Source organism: Plectrocnemia conspersa, unplaced genomic scaffold (genome assembly GCF_051122295.1).
Source record: "Plectrocnemia conspersa isolate PC_06_02 unplaced genomic scaffold, ASM5112229v1 ptg000007l, whole genome shotgun sequence".
In the NCBI taxonomy this organism is placed as follows: Eukaryota; Metazoa; Arthropoda; class Insecta; order Trichoptera; family Polycentropodidae; genus Plectrocnemia; species Plectrocnemia conspersa.
In genome coordinates, this window is record NW_028277171.1 from 6,545,924 (window position 1) to 6,570,523 (window position 24,600).

Sequence of the window (24,600 nt, forward strand, 5' to 3'; positions counted from 1 at the left end):
TTTGCGAAACCGAAATTACAATAAAATAAAATTATCGCACTCGGTATAATACACTACAATCTTCTGAATATTAACGACGTTACTATCAAGAATTATAACGTCTAGTTTCCGTACTAGTCAATCGAAAAGGTCCAATTCTATTGCACGACAATGTGTTACAACACCAGCACGATTAATCGTAAAAGTATCATTACTTTCATCCAATGCAATTGCAATTGAATGACACATTCCCGAATCAATCTTACAGGGTGGGGCAGCAACCAAGCTGCTGCAAGCAATGCAATCCAGAATTTATTTATTTTTTAACATATTCAGTATTAATTTTAATGGTTATTACATTTTATCTAAAAACGAATTTCTATATATTTTCTATCATCCTTATAGTTTAGTAACCGTTTCATAGATAACATTTCTGAGTACTTCAGGATATTGTTCATAAAGTTCGCCTATCAAATTTGTTCCATAACTCTTTTGATCTTTAACGTTTCTTTTTCTATTTTGTCACATTTAATCTGTTTATAACGACATTGCTAAATTATCAAGATGGGAATGAGTTTCAGAAAATAGAAATTATGAATTGATGCGGGCATATTTAACACAGCCTTGCTACGAGTGCGGCTTGCTACTGATTAGCCATGTTCTCCTTGCTAGGGTTTTCAACCATATATTTTTAGTTTGTAAATTGATTGAAATGATGATACTGTAAGTAAAAAATGAACAAATAAAAATACAACAAACATTCTCAAAAATATCACTTTAATTATTCACTTTAACAAAATGGTTAATGAATTATATAAAAAAATATAATTAATTAAAAAACGTAGGCAGTAATCATTTTAGTTTCATATTTAATATTGTTAATTATCGAACGATTTTCTAAAATAAATCGAGTTTTTCCTCAAATTGCACATAAACTACTTTCGTTTACTTGCTGTAATAGCGAAAGTATCTAGAGGTCGCATAATTTCTCTTTAGGTTGCAGTTGACGAGAGCGTCGCCCAGGGTGCCGTCGGGGCAGGTGCAGACGGCGATGTGGCGACGAGGGGTGCATTCGGCACCGGCGCCGCATTGACCTCTGCAGGGGTTTATACAAGCGTACCCTATGCACGCTTTGTGCTGAGGACACTCTTCGTCGTATTCGCATTCGCCCTAGATACGCAGAAAAAAAACACCGCATTAGCGACTCCGTAACTTTGGCCAGATTTTAACTGGGTCACGCTCGATATCCCCATAAAAATGAATATCAGCACCACAAAGGACTAAATATTGTTATAATTATTACTATTATTTAAAATACATATGTAGATTGTTAAAATGTTTATCTTAGAATTCAGGCAGTTGATAATTAAAAAATGGGTTCAACAATTATACTATATAATGCTATCTTAGGTAAAAAATACCTAGTACAAAAGGTATGGTGTTGTAAAATATCGACGCATCATCACTAGGAGACCCCAAAATCACCCACAGACAAAATGTATCCCTCTCTATACATATATATTATGCGCTTAGTGTTATCTTCCCTAGTAGTTAAGAGTAATTCCATATAAATATAAGACAACCTATAGTACAGGTTGATCCAATTCGTGCTTTCTATGTTGGCAGCACTGTAAATCAGATAGCTGTCAAGAATCACGCGTGTTCAAAGAGTCAAATGTTAGTTTGAAGTCCTTACAGAAAAATGAACATTGAATTTTTTTTTAACTAAATCGAATTGACCGTTTCACAATTTCATGGATGTATTTATTTTTCGAGATCCATTGCGTTTGATTGGTTGTTCTATTTTTACAAAGTTTCTAATTTGGATAATTAATTAGATTTTTCGAAAGGTTGTCTTATATTTTTTTATGTTTTGAACGAAACTTGATTATATTGCTGATTTTAAGTAAAATCCATAGGACAAGTTTATTCTATTCTGTGGTTAAACCATTCATAAACACAGAATAATAAAAATGGACTTAAATTATATGAAGAAAGGCAAACTCAACACGCAACGCGAGATCTCCCATATTTCCACAAATTGATAACCCGATTTTAATAGTAACAATAACGGTCGCTAGATACATGCGTTTACTTTTCTCTTAATCTCAAACACTTTATAGTCGATTATCTTGGAGCATCCTAGGTTATTTTCAACTGTACTTTTATACCTTTGCGCAGCTCGTCAGAGCATTTCCAAAATGTCCAGGCAGGCAAGTGCACACTGGTCGCTCCCTGTTATTGTTGTCGAATCCTGGCTGGCACCTAGCATTCGCTCCGCACGGATTGGGATCGCAAAGGTCTCCTAAATATACACAAGCGTCAGTAGAATACTAACAGTAATCATTAAAAAAGGCACAAACTGAAATAAATTACGTTTCTCGAAAGGTCTGCATCTCACGAATGGATCTCCAGTCATATTTCTAGGACAGGAGCACACCGGTGTGGCGCCTCTCAGTTCACAATTGGCCAAGACTCCGCAGGATCCTACGCAAGGATCCAAGCACTTGTTGCTCTGGCAAGATGGCTTGTGCCTGGGACAATCGGCACTGGTGACGCATTCAGCTGTGCATGCCCTGTAAGCATCTCCAAAGTATCCCTACAATTGGAAAATCGTCAAACAAAGATTTGTGATTGAAAGCTACGATTTTTGGTACCTTGATACACTTGCATGATATGACGTGACTCCTGACCACTTCGCACTCGGCGTTCAAGCCACATGCCGTGCAAGGGTTGACGCATTTAAAATTTTGGCACTGTTGCTGATGATTGCAATCGTCGTTCGTATCGCATTCGTGTCTACATCCTGATATGGGGTTTCCCTGAAAATTTCAAAAAAATTATATGAAGTGATTTGCTGCATTGACTATTAAAACTTTGAAACATAATATGGCAATAAGTTTAAATAATGTACAAAATGGTGTACGACAAGGATTACTAATTTATGCCAAATCCACGAAAGGCTCTCCTATAGATAAAGAACGCTCGAAAGATATTTCAGTTATTTAGACAATTTAGGTCTGACCAAATCAAAGTCTTTAATGACGCGCACAGAGAAGATTATCAATGTAAAAAAGTGTTTTATACAAATAATAAATAGTAAGAATAATACTTGATAAGACGGAAGACAAGTGCACGTTGGTACTTCATTGATTACATCACATTTGGTATTTGGTCCGCATGGTGATGGGTGACAAGCCTCATCTGAAAAAATGTTTCTGCATTAGTATCATAATAATAATTAATTGGTAATATAAATTATTAAATTATATCACCTGGATTCATGTATCTGCAACTAATGAAAGGATTTCCAGTGTGACGAGTAGGACACGAACATACTGGAATATGGTTCTTAACCTGTAATGGAATATAATTAGTCACATGTTTTCACTGAATTAGAGAATTTTAATTTAAAATTAATACATCATTTTTTGAACTATTGCCATTATATTTCGATTTTCGATGCCCAATTTAATATATTTTTTTCCTAAAAATTAGAAAAAAAAATATATATATATTATCTATAAAAGTCTAGATGGTTATATACGTGGGTATGCGTCAGACACGTATGCTGCGTTCCTCAACCCACGTGTCATTGATACGCAATTCAGATCGATGCGTCAGAGCCAACGCATTCGCCAGTTTCTCAAACTGTGTGAATAATATGTATATGCAAACTATATATTTTTGCAAAAGAAATGCTACATTATAGACAAGAAGCGATTAACCTGTTAACTTTAATAGTTCTATGACTAAGTTCATAACCTAGCATGATACCACTAAGGTATCGTGCTAATAAATATCCGATAAAAACGAAATATAACGCAACAAATATAATACACAGTAGATAATATATAATTTTATTATTTGGTACTAACATCGCATTGCGCATTGGTTCCGCATAATCCTTCGCAAGGATTAACGCATTTGTTATTTGTGCAGGCTAGATGTGGTCTGCAATCGCTATGATCTAATAAAATATATTATTATAATAAATGTTGTTATTACATAGAAGTGAAAATTATATTAGATAGATATACAAACCTGTGCATTCGACTTTCTTGCAGACGCCCAAAGGATCTCCTTCGTGTCCTGAAAGACAGGAGCAAACAGGACGATCTCCACTTACAGTACATTGGGCATTTACTCCACAAGTGTTTCCAGAACAAGCTGCGCTATATCCAGTGTAGGATAAACCTATGAAATAATCAATAATATTAAAAAAATATTATTATATAACATTCAGACGTGAGTAGGATGAGCAATGTTAATGATGGATACATCGAATATAAAATAGAACCTTAGCATATCTAAAAAAAACATAGTGGGCGACATGGCGATAGGTCAAAATTTAAATGAGGTAATTTATATGTATTTTTTCTACATTTTATTTGGGAATATAATATTAATATTAAATTATGTATGCTATTAAATCGAAATACATAAATTCTTCAGACGACTGCAGTCTAGTTCGAGTTCATTATTTAAATACGGAAATTTATGTAATTATTAGATAATTACCTTTGATTTGACATTGGGATTACCTTGTATTGTGGGTGGCAGGAGAACCAAAATGGGAATCACCCACAGAACCACGCCTTTCAGGGCCATCTATAACAAACAGATAATCATTGATAAATCATCTCGAGTCAATAGATTTATATCATAACGATGCTGTAGTGTAGATATACATAGATATATTGATTAAAAATAATTAATACATTTCCTAATATATTAATAATGATGTGAGTTATATTTAACAAATATGTATACTTATAAGGCATTCCAAATCTAATATTAGCATTTCATTTTTAGTATAAAATGCATAAGTTAATTTAAATCACACTGATAAGATTATATGCAAAATATATGAGCAAATAATTATGAATTATATTATTTAGTATTATTAGGTTATAAATTGTCTGCCAGTAATTTATATCTTTAATTGCGATTTTCCAGACATGATAGTAGTTAAAAGATACTATGTGTTAGTCATTGACTATAATCATTGATACATCATGCTGATTAATAATTTCTATATAATAAGAAGAAAGTGGTTATTATAACTTATTTTATAAATTTAAAAAAAAATTGCCTTAATGCTGATTGTATTAATATTCATTAATTTAGATTCCTGACTTTTTATTAAGTACAATTCTAGTGAAATAACAATAAAAATAGTTATCAACAAAGTATGTTTTTAAATTAAGCTGAAATGTGTTTTATCATATAACCTATCGTTATCATATAACCTATCACATTAACATACATAACGTACGAGTAATATTCGGAATATATAAAATACATGAAAAAATAAAAGCAGATTTATTAGGCCTCAGTCACAGCAATGTTGTGTTTGAGTATGTGATTAACACGGCCTTGCCAATTTTTTAATGCCTACCAAATGCAGTTTTTTTTTCTGCACGTAATTAGTTCTAAAATTCATTGCTCTTTATGGCAATGACGTTATGAAAAATAAACTATAGTATCGCAAATTTAAAATGGCAATAAATTACGATTTAACATTATACGATTAATACGATTAACAAATCTATGGTTTTCATAAACAATGTTAAGTAGTTTTCAGAACTTTTTTGTAAAAAAAACAGTTACCGAAGTATTTAACCATTGACATTTCTGCGCGCGTTGGGTGTCGCATAAGATTAATGTGACGCTAGAAGCAATTCCCATGGTAAATAGATACATTGAGGCTCATTAACAATATGTTGAAACATTAATCATAAAAATTTAATGTCTTTCAAATATTTTTTGGACTTACCTTTGGGAAAAGGATATAAATAAAATAGGATCTGATTACTTTTTAACTATATAAAAGTTATGTTAACTCTTTAAATAATAAGTAATTTATATCGTTTCATTCTAAAATTATTTTTATCTGTTACACACTTATCTTTTAGACGCTAGTGACATTGCACCATAAAATTGATATTGAGAAAAGCGTGCATTTAATAAGTTAAGTCCTGACATATAGAGTGATTTGATGTGAAAAAGATTCTGTTGTGATTAGTCATGGTAGCAAATGTAATATTTTATAAGTAATTACCGTCCTCCCATATCTATTTACTATATTTGTCTTCTGAGAAATTCTAATAAAGATAAGGTACAAGTAGTTAATTTAACAATAAATGTGTATAGCGAATCGTCATTGAAGATTCTTAGGAAAAATAATTAAAGATAGTTTAATCTATATTATTTACTGTAATTTTCATATTAGTTTTTAACATCACATTTTACTGCGAATTTTTAGTTAACGCAACTTTTTTTATTAAATAATAATGCTATGTAGATAGATTCAAAGTCATAAAATATTCATTATTTTTTTTCGATATTTTTAGGCTCATTTCCTACAAAAGATAATACTTGCTCCAATCTATGTCGATGAAAGCAATTTATTGATTCAATAAATAATGCTACTTCCAGCACGTTTATTTCACTTAATTGATAATATATTGCACAAAGAAGATACTAGTTAGTTGTAATTCTTAATATTCCTTTTAAATCAATGTGCACAACACAAATTATGCTGCTGAAGAATTAGTTCATTAAAACTGTGCAATGAAAAGCCATTGTTGTGATTGCATTTTTTATTCACTTTATGACCGATCATGGTCATTGCGACCAATGAACAGCACTGAAGATTCTGCAACACTTCCATTTGTCATGATCAAGGCTACTAACGCCTCCGACGTTGATTTAATTGAAGGATAAAGTTTTGAGCCACATGTGATTAAGGTGTTGATCCTGACTGGCATTTGAAGTCAAATGTATGTTTATTCTAAGAATCTTTTTCAATGCAAGTCACTTATTAAATGAATGCTTGACTCAATATCAATTTTATGGTGCAATGTCACTAACGTAATGCATAAATATAATTGTGGAATGAAATGATATAAATATTTGAAGAGCTAACATAACTTTTATATAGTTAAAAAGTGGTCAGATCCTATTTTATTTATGTATATCCTATTTCTGCATATAGAGCTACAACCTCGCAATATCCAGTGGGTAGTAAATGGCACAAAGGACATCTAACACACTTAACCATAAACGTATTGTTCGCTTTGCCTACTTGATTTTTCACATAATATATCGTCATTTAATGCAAATCTCGAATGATACTAATAATTCTTTGCGAATGTTGGCGGAAAATTGCTTAGCTTTTGATTTAATTCGCAATGTCATCATAGTCAGATCGTAAATTTGAATATGTATGATTTTATTTTAGGATGACATAATATATTATATAGGATTAAAAAACGAAAGTTCATTGTTGTTTTGTCTCGAAAGATTTGCTTTGGGTCAACGCCTACATACAAGGTTATTCGCTTAATTTATGTATAGATAATTCATCTTGTACATGACCTACGGCGAATAGTTTATATTATGTATGTAAAAAACTAAGTATCATAGAGCACTTCCTATTAAACGTAATTTATTTTAGCGATAAATTGTGCGTGATCTCAATGTAGACATGTTCAGTGAATAGGTTCAGTTTTAAAATATACGGAGTATGACAAAGAAACTTTGGCTTCCTATTTTAATGAGGACTGATCTAATATAGCATTTTTTAGAACAGGTATATAAACATAATCATTGTCTTTGAAACGCTAAATCCAATATTTGCAATTGTTTCAAGACACGGTATAAATTTGTAACGAATGCAGAGTCGAATCGCTCCGTCATGTCATATGACGTTTCGAATACTTTAATGGCAATACTATGTTTTCAGATCAAATAAAAATAATACCAAAACTTAATACGCCTATTTTACATGTATTAATAAAATGTTACAGTACTTTATTCTTTTAAAAAAAAATCCATATCTTAGATATTATGGGAAAATCCAATCTAAAAAGCAATTAAGACATAATTATAACAATACGTTTTAGGAAGTACATATATAATATTTAAACGCCTACTATACAATAAACGTGATACTATTTATATAATATAATAATGTAAATTGTTTCATAATAGTTTCATAACATTTTGAAAGGATTAAATAAAAGATATTTATGATACAAGCACTCCAATAATTTTATCTAATAATTGTGATTTCTGCTGTTAATTACTTATCGCTTATTAGAAAATGATAATAGTAAAAAAAATTGTTATAAAAAAATTAGTAACCCTTAGCAATTAAAAATAACTTAAATTTAAAATTAGTTAATTGTTATTTATATATTTATATTAATTTAAAACTATATTTTAATCTATTTATTTTTTTATTCATATGTGCATAAGTGAAAATTATTGAATTTTAGATATATAGTAATTATATGTATTGAATCTATATATAACAATACAGTATGTTTTTTTTATAAAATACAACATTATTAGAATAGTTTGTAGATACTTATTAATAATTATATATTGTCATAACACATATGTATACAATAATATTCATAGTAAAACTTTAGTTTAAATATTATTTTTAATTTTACTGTTAATTAAATTTTATAGCGATAGTAAATATTTATATATATTCGAGTAGCTTATACATATTGAGGAGTAGAGCAATACTTAAATATAATTGTGCATTATTTTTTTTAAATCAACTAATTTTGCGGTTACAATTGATACATTCAAATTATGCATACAATTAATTTTTTAAAGGACAGATTAGAAAAATAAGAAGCACAGTAAAAGAAAAATAACTATAGTATAATGATATGATATATGTATGTATTTTTATTGACTTAATTTAATTTAAAGTTACATAAAAAATTTTTTTAATTCATAGTAATTATTCCGAGTAACAAAAAATATATAATATTCATTGATAAACTTTTGTTAATTAATACCACGTTTATTTACATACTGTTGATCATTTAAAAGATACGATACTATACTACGTTACATATACATACATTAAATAAGTGGAAGACTATTAAGCATATCATTTAAAAAATATTAGCTTAAAATTAATAAGAGATACGTTAAAAAAAAGTTATAATAACCTTGATTATATGTATTTGAAGAAGACAACCGTCGAAGTCAAGTTAAAGATGGATACTGAGTAGAGTTTTCTTTCGTCGTTCTTTAAAGGCAGCAACGTATTAAAACGCCTACGGAATTTTAAAATGATTCCTTTTCGTCGTTACTCTATAGTTTATATATTATATTATATGATGTAAATGTAATATCATATATAATATTTTTTTAAATAATTATTGTTTATTAGGCAACGAAAACTTATAGTTAAAAAATGTAATGGGATCACTTACGTAAAAATCAAAATAGGTCCTAGAATCAAGATAATCTTATGTTGTATACGTATGTATATTATATTATATAACATAGTTTGATATAGTAACCATTATTGATTAATATAAAAGGCAATTGCTTATATATAATAAAAAAAAAAACATATGCGAGTTAAAGCAGTTTTTAAAAATAAATAATAAGGTAAATATATTTTAGAGACCTTTGACATTTACCTCTTCTCCGTAGGCGAGAAGTAAATATATTTAAACAAAATGTATATTGGAAGTTGAAGGACATCATTAGTAATTTTCGTGTTCCCATGGCCAATTACAATTACTACATTATATTCAGGTAAATCCTAAACTTCCTGATGAATTTCATGAGCAAGCATAAATTGGATTTTTAAGAAATTAAGACTTTGATTTGTCAACGGTTTGCTTAATATTTTATCTTCAATAAACAACTGCATCAGGATTATCAGTATTTTACGTTTCTTCTGATTAAAAAAATTATAACTTGCTTTAGATGAAAAATTATAACAATTCATATGAAAAGTCAAAAAGTGGATTTAAACAGACACATTTTTGACCATATAATATTTCTGAATTATTTCGTTTGAACGCAAATAGCTGAATATTTGTGTTAAGATAATTATTCATCCAAAACATAATCTTAATTTTAAAAAATCATAAAAAATATTTTTTTTTAAGAAAAATCAGAAAAACCTACATAAAAAGCTGAAAGTTAGTCGAATTGTTTTTTTAAGAAAGATTACTTAGGCTGTTTATATGTTTTAGGCTCAAAACAAAGCCCTCTGAAATCTGATTTTTTTAAAATTTAAAATAGTCTGTTTTAGATAGAAAGATTTTTGAGGTCTTTACAGATGTTTTAAAACCAAAACCCATGTAAAAATCTATAATTTGAGTGCTGATTTTTAATTTTAAAAATGATAGCATTTTTAATGTCCTTATTTTGAGATTTTTGATCTATTTTTAAATTTTTATAAGGTCTCATATAATAATCAGAAATCTTCAATTTGTATGATTTTACTTCTAAGGCTTTAAATTTACAAAAAATTAAAAACAGAATTTTTCCATTCTTTGTTTTAAGCTGCTCTTTTTTTTAAAATATTTTTCAGATTTGCTCTTTTATATTTTTTCTAAAATTTCCAGTTTGTTTTAGATGAAACATCAGAAAAATAAAGTTTTTTTTTGTATTTTTCAGATATTTTGAAGTCAAAAACTAAATTTTCAGTTTTTTATGAGACCTCAAAAATCTTCTCTTTTCTGATTTTTCTTTTACAACTTTCTTAAAATTTCTGAAATAGCATAAAAAGAGCGTATTTTCGAGGTTTTTATTACGATCTACTCTTTTATTAGTCTGTTTTAGGTCAAAAACCTAGACAAAGTGGATTTATAAGGTGCAGATGTTTTAACGCCATAAACTAATATAAAAAGTTAGATGAAAAATCAAAGTCTAAAGCTTTCAGCTTTTAATATGATTTTCAGAAATCTATAGAAGACTAGATGAAAAATAAAATAAACTAATATAATAAAAAAACATAAATTTTTAGTCTTTTATATTATTTTTAACCATACATAATAGTGCAACGTATTGAGTTAGAGCACTATGTAATATCTTGGTACATGTAATTTTGTACCTCATTCGAAATTACGATGATATTATATTTATTCATAACTTTATTTACTTGACCTGAACTAAAAAAATTGGTCTTCTTATAATTGTGTATGAGTGTTTGTTTTGTATTGATCACAGCGGCCATGTTCTTCAATTTATTATATAAAGAGACACAACGTCTCACAAGTGGAATCTGAACCATTCAATACATATGAAGGTCTTTGGTATTTATTTTTATTAAAATTATAAAGCTACAAGTTAATCATAATATGCACTTTTACTGGTCTGCCAAAAAGGGAATACACGTGTTTGCTACTTTGTTACTCATTTGTATGAGATAAAAATTAATCAAAAAATGCTAGTAAATAGTTTTTATTTTATTTTATCATAATTCCAAATGGCGCATGATGTTTATATTTACTCTTAAGATTCCGGAAATGTTGTTTACGTTGACAGTTTATACACCGGTGGTAAATTATAATCAATATCAACAAACCGCATTTTGCCAATATGCCATTTTAATAAACATGGTTACATCATTGTGTTTCTCGACGAAATCGCACTTGGTTCGATGCCATCTGTTGAGTGTATTTATAATTTCTGCATCATTCATAAACAAATATCAGGTAAAACGCAATGTTTTGTATGAAAAATTGATACGCAATATTAGTATTGCAAAATATTTACTTACACAGCAGATCTCCGCATTTGGCCATTTTAAGATTTTAAACATAAGTAACATTTATTTATATATACAAATTTGAAAAGAATAATAATCATCAAAATAGTAAATAAACATTAATTTTTAATAGTGCAATAAATTAGTATTTTATTTTATAAATAGACATTTATTCGTTTACTATTTTACTAGCCTCGCAGCTAAATCTCAAAAAGAAGCATTCCTTTGTTGTTTGCATTTAAACGCGAGTCAGGTCAACAATAAATATATTTTTTACAAGAATTAGTTGCGCAGGAAAATACATTTTAGCGTCATAGCACTAGTTTATTGCATACGAATCAGAGTGTGGTGAGTTTTAAAGCATGTGCGTAATCAAATATGAAGAAGCTTTTAAAATTTTTGCATATTTGTATACGCACTCTTGTACAATTTAGTTATGAGTAAACCATCACCAAAAATTATATACTTGTTTGTGGGAGGGGAAGTAAATATGTTTATAGAAGGCGAGAGAAAATTTATATAGATGACCTTTAATATTGATATTAAAATGTTTCATAAAATAATGATGCAAATTACAATGATGCTTGCTTGTTTTTAACCGACTGTTTTTAAGCCAGCCGCAGTTATTGCAGGGAAAGTTTTGGGCATATTCGTTTACATTTTTTAAAAAGATAAGTCATGACAAACGTATTTGATTAAATACAAAAGTTTATGATTAATAAATGTTTTTTATCTTTGTCATAACAAAAACAATGTCTTATCTCAGTGTATTATTTCAATTATTATGGCATAGTAACAAAGTTGGAGTAAATTTATACTGAGCATATTTGACAGAGAAGAAAGTGGTTGGCAATTAATAAAAAAAATCTTTTAAATAACATTTTTTGCATTATAATATATTTATTTGTGTTAATTTTTTATTTTTCATATTAACCTTAAATAAAAAGCAGTTGCTTTGGTCGGTAATCGTTTGGCGCGAGTTCAACTAAACTATCGTTTGTCGTTGAATGCGAAATGGTAGTGTCGTTGAGTAAGTTATGTTTGAGCTCACACATATTCCCTATGTTTTTTCCTACTCTCGATAGTTTAGCCAATACGATGCCTCGGGGGCGGAAACATACTGTTATTGTCTGTTGACGCTAGATGCGCATGCCTTGCGTGTTCGCGAACGCCGATTTTCGGCGGGGCGTACAGGCAGCTGAATCTGGCGTTTGGTGACGGTCGATCCCAACCGTTGTTAAGCTTTGAGCGGTATCGCCATAAATGTACGGTGGTCGATCTTTCACTGTTTTGAGGTACCCTAAACAGTAAATCTTTACATATATAACTAAAGAAATATATTTATATAATATATTTTTAAAATTTGATTTAATATAATATTTTTTATAGAAAATAATGCCAATAAATAGTACGAAATCTATGAACATAATTAAAAATATTTTATATTAATTTTATAAAAAATATTGAGAGCCTCTGAATTAATATAAAAAAATCTACAAAGTCGAATAATATATTAAAAATATGTAAAATAATTTAAGGGAATTTAATAATAGAGAAGTTTTAAAAAAAATAATAAAACAAACTAATGCAAAAAAATAATAAAATAAACCAAAGCAATAAAATGTATATTTTTCCCTATAATTTACTAATAATGCAATATTAAATAAAAAAACCACAGAAATAATTATAGAAAAATACATAAAATTGACAAATGTGTATATATTATATATATACATTAACTCACCACTCAAAGGGTTAAGAAGGTAGTCGAAATACACCAATCTCATACAATTAAATATTCAATAACGGCCATGATTCAAACAGCTGTAGGTTTAGCAACGCTATGTCACTGTCACTTGTAATTCGGGTACCTGCTAAGCAACAACGTCGGCATTCTTTTGTATAGACACAGCCTTTGTTGAATGTCCATTTTAAAGGTTCATTTGCAAATGGTCCTAATCCACCCAAATAGAGGATCGGCAGGCGCGCTCGTAAAAAGCCGACGAAAACCAAAAGCTTCTTTTTTTAGCAAGTTATATCGAAAAATAAAGCCTCACGCTCTCCATACATGTAATAAATTATTCATATTTTTTCGCAGACAGTCATATGTGATATTTATGATGCAGAGTCGTATTCGTTAATAAATTTAAAATATTTTCTTAGTCTTATTATGTTTAATATCAGGGTAGCTCTTGATATTTATCGAATATTGATTATTATTAATCGATCGATTTACAAGTTGTGAACAATGATCGATATATTTACAATCGAAGTAAGAGTTTGTATAGCAAACTATTTACATGCCCAAATTTTGTGATATGTTGCTGAAATTATCGTTTTATATTTTATCCTTAAATTAGGATTTTTAATAAGATTTTATTATCACAAATATTATGAATTTTTAATTCATCAGATAACCGCTGCATTAGATTGAATGTTAGAAATAGAGAGATAACTATGTAATTTAAATAAAAGAATGAAAATAAGATATATACATAGTGTAATAATCATAAACGATTTATAAACGAGTCAATTATTAGCTGATAAGTTTGTGACTATAAGATAAGCTGATAAAATCTAAAAATATACATTTATTTATTTAAATTAAGACCATCGTGACCAAACAGGTTACCACAATGCGTCACGATGGTCAAAAATAAGACTTAATATTAATAACACACAAAAAATTATGCATAGTAAGATAAAAATGATACATAATACGAAAGAAAAAACTATAGTAATTAAATTATTTAAATATTAATTAGAGAAATGAAATAGTGAAAACGGTGCTCCCACAGATTATATGGACGCACAGCCACTGGTAAGTATATCTTTGTATTAATGTTTATAAAAATTATATTGATTATTTTATACAATTGTTTAGCACTGTTGACAAACATACAAATAGTTCTACGCACATGTATTCGATTATTGGCGTTTGATTTGAATTCGAATTTTGTAAAAATAGACTAGTGGCGAGATGGGCGCGGTCGTATGACGTTGCCATGACGACGTACAATGACGTACGGGGATCAACAAACAAATTTTTCGCGACGAATGTATTTTTGCCAAATACCAATTATGTTTACAATGCTACCGGGTTCATTGAAAAATAAGCGTTCGGGAATGCAAAGTCGCACTTGCACTGTTTATGCTAAAGTTTAGAGATGAGAAACGTTTTATTATATAAGAAATTAAAATAAAGTCATATAAAATAAATATTTTTTTGTTGTAATTTAAATTTGATTTGAAATATTTTTCACATATAATATGTATAAACATATGTAGGGTATTATCGACTTGTATAATGAAATTAAATAGTATGCGGTATTGATGTTGAATAATTTAGATTACAATATGTTCACCTTCAAACAGTGCGATAGAATCGAGTCGCACTTTTGATATTGGCAATGATTTATTTACTTTGGTTATTGCCATCTAATGAATTGACACTGACTAAGAACTTGAACTTGAACTAAATGTCTGAGAATTTGCGCCACGACACACCCATTTTTGCCTATAGATAATTTTAATGTTTATGTATTTGATTAAATACACGTTATTAATTAAACTCTGCAGAAAGATTTTTATTAAAATAATAATTGTGCATTAGATATATACTTGTTTCAATATAATAGTAACAAAGATAATTCTTCGCGGTATAATTTTCTTTCAAACAGCAAACCTAATTTGCTTATAATATTGTTAATAAATGTTTGTTCTAAATATATCACTAAAGGTATTCTTTCATCGAATAAGGTTAATTAAATAATTATTATAAGGCTTATTAAATAATTATTCTTCATTTGGCGATAAACGGGTATATGTACATGCCACATATCCGATGAAAGGGGATGGTTTTGTGATTTGTCCACGAAGTCCTAATCGTAGCCGGAGACCTGAATGTAAAGATGTGACTTCAAAAACTGTGTGTCAGTTGTAAACTGTGTTCTAAAGGAGGAATAGAGTGTTGTAACTCTTATATATGTTTGATTTTCAGCAGCTTCGAAAAATTACTAGTAGATTACTACCAACTAATAAAGGCAAATAAGAAATTTATATTCTCCGCCACACCCCTGGGACCATAACTGTTTTGCGAACGTTTTCTATAACTTTGTATGCAATTCTACTTTTACGATAATTATTATTAAGGTTTGTTTGTTTTAATGGCTCAGTGGCAATCATATTGTTTGTCAGTAATAATAAGTCATTCCACGCGTCACTATGACGAATGTCTATTTTGCCTTTTCTCGTGTTTGGCATGACAATGCGTATTGTTATGACTGTGTAAAGGGTCAAAAAATCTTGTTCGTTAATAGCAGCTGTGCCTTTTCCCGAGGGTTTCATTTATATATTAGTGGATAGATTATTATATGACGAATTGCTAAGAGTCGGTGTCGACAATTTGTATGTTTGTAAACTTTCTGTAAGCCATCCAGCTTCTCAACGAACTATCCAGACACGATAATGTGCACAAGATTCTAAAATTATAATAAAATACTAATTACATATCAATTAAAAATTTAAAAAATAATAAAATATCTTTTGTATACAGAAACATAGCAAATTCTTGCGTGCATATAACGTCTAAGAATTTAGATGTGCACAATATGTATAAAATAATTTAATAAATGATAATAAGTAAATAAAAAATTAGCAAAAGAAGCTCTCGTTTCTGATCGAAAAAAGGTTTAGAGCAGCTGACATTGCGCGCGGTTCAAAATAGAGTGGCGTGACACTGCGTTGTTGTGGTGCGGCTCTCAAAGTGTTCGCGTGCGAGCCCCCCCTGCTCACGTACGCGACCGCCCCCGCGTAGCGCGCGCCTCACCTTGACGGTAGCGCTATCAGTCCGTGTTTACACGTCGGGCTTCACGTACGCCGTCCTCCATATAAGAGGCGTCAGGGCGGATTTACCCCCAAGTACCGCCATGAGCGCTAGCAAGTTGGACGCCGTTTACAGAAGCATCCTCATCACCAAGTTTTTCACCAAGGGCTGGGGGAAGCCCGACAATCTACGCAGGTACGTTTTAGGTTATGCTCCATCTTGGCACCGAAGACGGCCATGTACGCAATTGGTTACGGCCGATTATAACTCTTGGTGATATCAGTTACTTTTTTTACACCTAACCTCTGGAACATCCCTATTTTTAAATTTATATTCATGTTTGACATTTCACAAATCACCCATACAATGGTAGAGTTGCAGAATTACAGAAATTATCTAATATAAATATCTTTACTTTTTTTAATTGTCCGATTGGTTTCCAACAAGTTTCAATTGCAAATAATTATTAATTAACACAAATTTAAACTAATAACAGCATATTCATTAAGTTTACTGTGAGGAAAAAATATATTTATGTGAATCTAATTCACTTATAAGAGAATAAGAGGTTGAAAATGTTTGCTCCACAATAGTTTTTTAATTTTTTCGATTATGTGTATTTTTTATGATGCTGTTTGTGTTCTCAAACAAATTTGGTTGCTACGCATTTTATGCCCTTAAACATCAATCAAAATTGCTTTCAATGGACCATATGAGATACCAACATTTTCAGCAACCTTCCTAATAGTGATTCAGCGATTACTAAGCATAACATCCTTATTTTTTTCATATTTCCATCAGTAGTCGATTTGATAAAATGCTTATGTTTAATGTCTTCACAGCTCTTTTGGAAACGTCTGTACCATTCATAAACACATCATTTTGACAGTGTCTTCGCCAAAAACATATTTCAGCAAAATTTGATAACGCATATCTTGCCTTCAAAATTGATAGTTTGTAGAATTGTGCGTTAATACATTAGGATTCATACAACCATTTGCTTGACATCCTACTTTTTGTATCGCTTTTGTTATACACTTAATACATTGTCTACAATGGGTGGTAAAATTTTAATCTTAAAAAGTTTTGCGCTGCTGTATACTCATTATGTGGTGTGATAGATGATATTTAGCAAATACACAAAATTGTGTCGAAATTGTTAATTCATTCTCCCCTTTTTGTAATATTTATATATATAATATAAAGGCAAAATGGTCGAAAATACCACACTTGTTAGGGACGTCATTTTAGCTTTTTCTAAGAGGGGGGGGGGGGCAAATTTGCCATCGCAGTGAAACCTCTCAGCTATCTAGCGTTCATATCTAGACTTTTTATAACAATATTATGACTTACAATAAGTAAGTAAAGCATGTCTAAACCGAATTTTGATCAATAGGAGAATAATAATAGTAATAGAAATAAATATAGAAATAACCGTGCCGTCACTGTCACGATTTTATTACTTTTGACGTGAATCCTTGACTTCTGAGAAGTGATAATTGTTTTTGCGCCCTTTTGGCCAAAATTCAGTTTGAATATATTTTGACCGATACTCTCATATCAAAGTCTGTAGTAATATCAGTCTGTAGTAATATCATATTTTTAAAACATGTGTAATATCCAAGTGCAGACAAACCATGGAGCAATATGCGAGATGCGGCTTCTGTCTGTACATCTTTTTACGCATATTTTTACCGTAGAGATAAGTTGGCTTAGTTTGTATTTTAGACTTGACCTAATAAAAGTTTTAAAATTTTCATTCGCAACTGTCAAATTGAGTTCATATACATTTTAGAGCAGCAAATAATTTTACTAGTGCCTATCAATTAAATTATATTGTCGTTAGTAGTAATATATATCTACAGGTGAAAATATATTTGGACTTCACTAGTGAAAATACAATTACTGAAATATATCACATTCATTTTAACATTTATACATACATCGCATGTAAATAAATAATGTTAAGTATGTACATGTATATATTACTATGAATAAAAAAGTTGAAATCATATAATTTTACTAGCACCTACCAGATAAATTATATTTTCACTAGTAAAAATATATATCTACCCGTGAAAATGTATTCCGATATGATTTCACTGAAATGTCATTTTTAAAAAAATACTTTCGCGATAAATTCGAGACTGTTCTTTAGATTTTCTTTGAGGGATAACCCGAGAATTTTTTTTAACTTATTACTCAAGCTAAAATATTAGAATTATTATTTAAATAAAAATGTTAATATTTTTTGGCTTGTAACCACTTTTATGAAAATGACTGGGGAGGATTTCTTAAATTATTTTTTGACCACAAAGCATTAGTTTCTTAAATTAAAAGAATTTGTGATATTTTTAAAAAGTCTTCAGAACTATGTAAAACAAAAAAGAGGAAAGAGCTAAGTGTAATCTCTATTGCCAAATGCGATGGAATATCTTAGAAATCACAATCGAAAAGATTTTAACATAAAAAGAGTATATTATTTTAAATTTAAATGATTTTCGTGCTTCTCCCTCGTGGATCCTAATATCGTGGAACTTTGTAAAGCAGTGGTACTAGTACGCCTAGCGACCAAGGTCTTGGGACATTGAGATGCAAATTTATTAAAAAGTGTATATTTCTTGAAAAATGTAAATTAACTGATAAATTTAAAAAGTGAGATCAATTCTAAGTTAATAAATACTATAAAGTCGATAGTGCGTAATAGGCCTAAAATCCTTCCTTTATTTTTATCAGGGCTCTGAAAACTTTGCAACTCCATTATTGAATATACAATATATAATACTTATGACATTGTTAATATACTCGATACTAACTGGATGCAAATAGCTTATTACAGCACTATGCTAATCAACTAACAATTGATGTGTTATCATTATCAGTCTTTTTTAACATTAAAATATCACACTATATTTATTTATCAGCATCACTGACCATTTAGTGTAATATTTATACAGTGCTTATGTAATGTACTCATTCGGTATTTGCCGCTTGCTATTTTGCATGTGGTTATTAAGAATATCGTCAGTATTCACTATATACTTTTTTGTGCAATGATATTTTAAACAGAATTAAGTGTTGTAAAATAAGGAGAGACACATAATTGTATATCTTGTATTTCAGGATATTTGAGTTTAGAAAGGTCTTATCGAATAGGGAAGAATGTTACAAATTGATACCGGCAGATTATCCTGTCACAATTACAAAGGCAAGCTTTGCTTTTTATCGTTTGATTTGCAATACTAATGTGAATGTAATGATTAATTGCGATTTTTCGATGGCGATTTATAGGAGGAGAAACACAAAGACTTTCATTTTTTGGAAGGGCATTTTTTGACACCATTGGAGACTTATTTGCCAGGAGTGGTGCCACCATGCGCTCAAAAAGCGCATTTTCAAGTAAGTAACTACATATTAAGGAAAAGTTTATTATTATAATATAATGATTTTTGTGAAATAATTTAAAAAATATTAATTATATGAATTATAATAATTTTAGGTGGTTATGCCGACTTCGTGGGCTCAATCCGACTACAAACCAATGTGTGTTCATCTTGCCGGAACCGGTGATCATGTGAGACTATATTAATTACAGGTCGGCAAACTTTTCAGCCTCGTGAGCAGAATTAACTATTTGTATTGAGCCAAGTTACGAAGTTGCAAGAGAATGGCCGAACCTCGATAAAAAATGATTTAAATTTCCTAAGTAAATAATAAAACTCGTGTCTCTTTACAATTTCAGTATTTTTGGAGAAGAAGAAATTTGATGGCTAAGCCACTGCTGAAAGATGCAGGAATCGGTGCAATTATATTAGAAAATCCATTTTATGGGTTGAGGAAACCTCAGGATCAAGTGTAAGTGTAGTGAATTTGTGTGCTTATAAGAGGTATGGCGATTTAATTTCCAGATTGGCCTAATGAATAGTACTAAAAAAATATCGAAAACATTTGATAAAGGTGTCTTTTAAGCTAAAATGATTTTAATTATGCAATTAGATTTTCCTTAATATCATACCTTTTGAAAGAAGGAAACACTTTTATGAAAAATGATTCTCTTGATCTTTTAATTTTGGTGTAATTCTATGTGACTCCAGTGATGCAGTGTCAATCTGAGAATTAAATTGCCTTATCATATATATGTAGAGAATTTCTTGCGTGTAGTCCGATTCGCCAATTATAAACTAATTCATTTCAATTATGAAATGGATAGCAACGTACTTCATTGCACAGATTTCATAACTAATTTGGGTGTTTTAGTAATTAATTGGCTTTCACACCCTGCTTCACCCATGTATTGTTCTCAGTTATGTTAAATCTTTAAACATTTGACCATAAACAATGTTTTTATGAGAACATTAAATTGATCATGAAAGGATCATTCATCTCTCAAATCAATTTCTGTTGAATGGAGTGACTGTGATTTATTTATTGTCTGAGCTTAAGAACTAAATAACTTTTACGTGCATTACTTTCTCAAATGAGTAAAATAAACGTTCTACATTGATTTTCAAAAAATCACAATGATAGTTTAAAAAAAATTGTAAAATTATAAAATATTGTTATACAGACGGTCATCGTTGCATAACGTATCTGATATATTCGTTATGGGAGGATGTTTGATCCTTGAAACTATGGTCTTACTTCACTGGTGCGAGAGAAATGGACTTGGACCCTTAGGAGTGACGGGTCTTTCTATGGGTGGACACGTTAGTCAATTGGCTTATTGTCAAATTATCATTTATAAGTGTTTTGTTTATATTTTTCTCATTACAGATGGCTTCTTTAGCAGCTACAAACTGGCCGAAGCCTTTGGTATTGGTGCCGTGTTTATCTTGGTCTACAGCTTCAGCTGTATTTACGACTGTAAATATAATTTTATATACTTAGATTATAATATTCTAGGTAATTTATATTTAGATTTACTTTAGGGTGTCATGTCACAATCGATCAATTGGGAGTTGCTAGAAACGCAGTTCTTCTCAGACGGAGAGTACAGAGATAAGCTCGCAAAAATGGTGACGATAGTCGACGAGGCCTTCCTCGCCGGTAGAAAGTTTGCCCAGCGCTTCTCCGGAGCTCCATCGAACTCTTCCTTCGTTGACTTTCACACTGTAAACTTACCGACGATCTTAAATAACAATGAGCATTATAACAAATTTGACATTACCAATCCGAACAGTGTTTCTAGTTGTCAGGGTTTCGAGCCTGAAAAACATCAAAAGTATTGCATAATTGACAAAGACAACAGATCTGATCTTATGCTGAATAGTATGACGACGTTGAGCGATCTTAAAAAGGACTTTTACATTAGTGCGGGTTTATATAATAAGATAACGTCCAAGCAGAAATTTGAACTGAACCATACCGAGATCGGCGAGCTGAACGAGTTGGCTTTTAAATCTGTGAACAATAAGTTGAGTAAGCCGAAGATCGGCAGCAAGACGAAGAAAGTGAAAGTTGATCAGTGCCAACCGAACGATACTGTCAAGAGTGTTGTGTTGTGGAGTGATACTAACAAACAATGCGAAGTGGTGAAGAGTGACTGTAAAAATGAATTAGTCGAAGTTAAGAATGAAAATAATGGCAGTAATGATAAAAATGCTTTTAACAGCATTACAAAGAATCTACTGTCAAGTATACCATTTTTGATGAAGTCTAAAGAAGATTCAAGTCTGCAATTGAGGAAAAGGGAAGCCCTTCAGTTCATGAGGGGCGTTATGGATGAATGCACGCATTTAGGAAACTTCACCGTTCCTTTTGATACATCTCTAATCATTGGTAATTTTTTATTTAAAAATTTATTGTTTTAATGCTTTGGTTTTATTTTACTATGTATTTTTTTTATAGCCGTTTGTGCAAAACATGATGCTTACGTGCCAAGAGGTAACAGCGGGGCCTTGGAAGATTTATGGCCAGGAGCTGAAATACGCTACATTGACGCTGGTCATGTGTCTGCTTATGTGTTGCATCAAAGTCACTTTAGGTATGATTGATTCGTATGAGTCATGTAGAAAGTTTTTTGATATAGACAAATTAATCAGAATTCAATCAAAAATTGGGTTTGCACAAAATAATCTAAATTTTTTTTTCTAATAAATAAGAATATCACGGCCATAATCAACGTCTGAAGTAATTTTATTGCTCACTAATGCTTCACTACAATGCACCGGCTCACACCACAGCACCTGTGTATTTTTTTTGTTTCTAATTTGTGTCATTCTTATTTACCACATATGACCTCAGCAATTTCTTTCTGCTTCCTAAAGTGAAAAAAACATGTTATAAAACTGATTGTATTTGTTAATCAAATATATCTAAAGAATTTCAGCATTACATATATACATTTATTTGTAGGTTGGATATAAACATTACTTATTTTGATGCTTGTTTCAGATCCTGCATAATAGAAGCATTCGAGAAGTCGAAGAAAAAGTGGCAAGAACATCAAAACAAATAAAACCAAAAACTGTATTACTATATTATAGTTACCTAAAGAATGTTGGTTATTATAGGCTGTGTGTGCTTTGACACAAATACACACAAATGCAATATTAATTGTATTCTGCATTTGTAATCATGTGTTTGTATTAGATATAAACATATTATTTGGTCTGTTAAATTAAATTGGTTCAAACCTATCAGTTGTATACAAAGATTTATTAAATCTAGGAAATGTGATATAAATGTTTAGACAATAATATACTCTATAGAAATGAAATTTTATAGAAAATCATATCTTTAGTTATGATAAAGGGATATTATATGGAGTGCTGGACCAGTGTTAATAAAATGTGAATGTCAATCTGCTCAACGTCCTTCAAACATACAAATCGACCTAACGAGCACAATCTTATGGTAGTTGTAAATGTAGATAGGCACAATATAAAATATTCGCAGTAATATTTTAATACATCAGTTGTACAAGTTATGTTAATGTAAATTAATAGTCAGAAGTGCTTGTAAATAAGTCATTGTTGTGATAAGTTATAGATTTAAAGAAGTTGATTTTTGATGAATTTTATATAAATTGAACTTGATTGTTAACCGGCAGTTCAAATCAATATTTTTTTTAAAGTTTTTTTCTACTTCAAAGATAGTTATATTAATGCTTGTTCCTTCGTTAATTGTTGCCAATAGTGTAGACATGTAATATAATCTAATTATAAATGTACTTTTAAACTGCCATTTTATATTTTTGTACACTATGTGTAATAATATTTATGTAAAGAAAAATATGTGATATTGATAAATTAACAATTTAAAAAGTAATATGTATTATATTTTTAATTATACTTAGTTGGATTTCTTCTTAAATGTTATACTTTGACATTGAATAACAAACGTTAACTACTGTCTTATTATATTTATTTCAGTGTGTTTTCTAAAGATAAACGATTCGGATAAATTTGTGATATTTTATAAGGAAATTATTTATATCAAAATAATTTCATTGCTGAATTATATATTGTACGCTTTAAGAGTGGCTTTGTGAGCTAAATTCATTCAATGATTTGCAATCAGACAAACACATTAAGCAATATGTTAAATTTCGGTTTAATTGTTAATAAATGATTATTAAAAATGTTTATTTTTAATTTTACTATGTTTTCTATACTCGCCTTTTAATGAAGCTGATAATCTTTGTTTATCTAGATAACAGTCAATAAAAAGTCGATATTATATTCATACTTATTAAACTAAATAAACTCTTGGGCAAATAAATATGTCATGTTTCAGAATGTTTTTAAGTTGGCTCTCCAGAACCAAAGCATCGAGTTTACAACAATTTACCTCTGATTATTTGGCTTTGAAAACACTTTGATTAAAGTTGTTTTTGAGTTATATTATTATTTGTATATCTACATAAATAAAGGTAATCGAGCCGAGAATCTACAGCTTGGCCAAATAAACAATATAAAAATACTACTAAATTTTTTTTTGTCATAATCAATATGAATGAACGCTTTCAAACATTTTTACATTTTGTGTAAGGTCTTTTATATTATGAACGTCGGTGATTGTTTGATTGTCAGATATATTCTACTTTTAATTTCAGCTGCTTTATATATATTTTTGAGTAAAAAATTGTGTAGTCAAAGGAAATGTAAGTAAAAAATTATTATAATATATGTTTCTCCCCCAGAGAAGTCAGCGTTTTTTTCTTCATGTGACATTAATCAACGTGGGATGATCCGAAGGATCGATTAAACACTTGAGATGGTTATACTGGTTGTATTTTATTCATACTTAA

General features: G+C 29.8%; 2 protein-coding genes across 4 annotated transcripts; one reads left to right on the plus strand and one right to left on the minus strand.

The window, feature by feature from the left end:
• Nucleotides 1-735: 735 nt before the first annotated feature.
• On the minus strand, nt 736-9,048 carry aspr (asperous). Its single transcript, XM_088188917.1, has 10 exons — nt 8,961-9,048; nt 4,524-4,590; nt 4,024-4,176; nt 3,858-3,949; nt 3,255-3,336; nt 3,092-3,183; nt 2,637-2,801; nt 2,356-2,578; nt 2,151-2,284; nt 736-1,149 (listed from the first exon to the last, which is right to left on the minus strand). The coding sequence occupies exons 2-10, from the start codon at nt 4,588-4,590 to the stop codon at nt 925-927; spliced, it is 1,233 nt and encodes a 410-aa protein (XP_088045043.1). The 5' UTR covers nt 8,961-9,048; the 3' UTR covers nt 736-924.
• A 7,223-nt stretch (nt 9,049-16,271) lies between these two features.
• LOC148233759 (cardiolipin-specific deacylase, mitochondrial) lies at nt 16,272-23,931 on the plus strand. 3 transcript variants are annotated; one of them, XM_088188763.1, is made up of 10 exons: nt 16,272-16,544; nt 19,473-19,557; nt 19,641-19,748; nt 19,849-19,923; nt 20,092-20,204; nt 20,917-21,055; nt 21,123-21,212; nt 21,278-22,127; nt 22,197-22,332; nt 22,743-23,931. In XM_088188763.1, the coding sequence occupies exons 1-10, from the start codon at nt 16,453-16,455 to the stop codon at nt 22,804-22,806; spliced, it is 1,752 nt and encodes a 583-aa protein (XP_088044889.1). In that variant the 5' UTR covers nt 16,272-16,452; the 3' UTR covers nt 22,807-23,931. The 3 variants fall into 3 exon arrangements, 2 of the variants coding, with proteins under 2 accessions (XP_088044889.1, XP_088044890.1); XR_015810243.1 differs by lacking the exon at nt 20,917-21,055 and having other exon boundaries at nt 16,273-16,544; XM_088188764.1 differs by lacking the exons at nt 16,272-16,544; nt 19,473-19,557; nt 19,641-19,748; nt 19,849-19,923; nt 20,917-21,055.
• Nucleotides 23,932-24,600: the final 669 nt, after the last annotated feature.

Coding starts and splice junctions, on each gene's coding strand:
- LOC148233759 (XM_088188763.1), top strand. CDS start 16,453: ATGAGCGCTAGCAAGTTGGACGCCGTTTACAGAAGCATCCTCATCACC. Junction 19,924..20,091: donor TTGCCGGAACCGGTGATCAT/GTGAGACTATAT, acceptor TTACAATTTCAG/TATTTTTGGAGAAGAAGAAA. Junction 22,333..22,742: donor TTGCATCAAAGTCACTTTAG/GTATGATTGATT, acceptor TGCTTGTTTCAG/ATCCTGCATAATAGAAGCAT.
- aspr (XM_088188917.1), bottom strand. CDS start 4,590: ATGGCCCTGAAAGGCGTGGTTCTGTGGGTGATTCCCATTTTGGTTCTC. Junction 2,802..3,091: donor CTTGTCTTCCGTCTTATCAA/GTATTATTCTTA, acceptor TGAAATTTTCAG/GGAAACCCCATATCAGGATG. Junction 2,579..2,636: donor TATCATGCAAGTGTATCAAG/GTACCAAAAATC, acceptor TTCCAATTGTAG/GGATACTTTGGAGATGCTTA.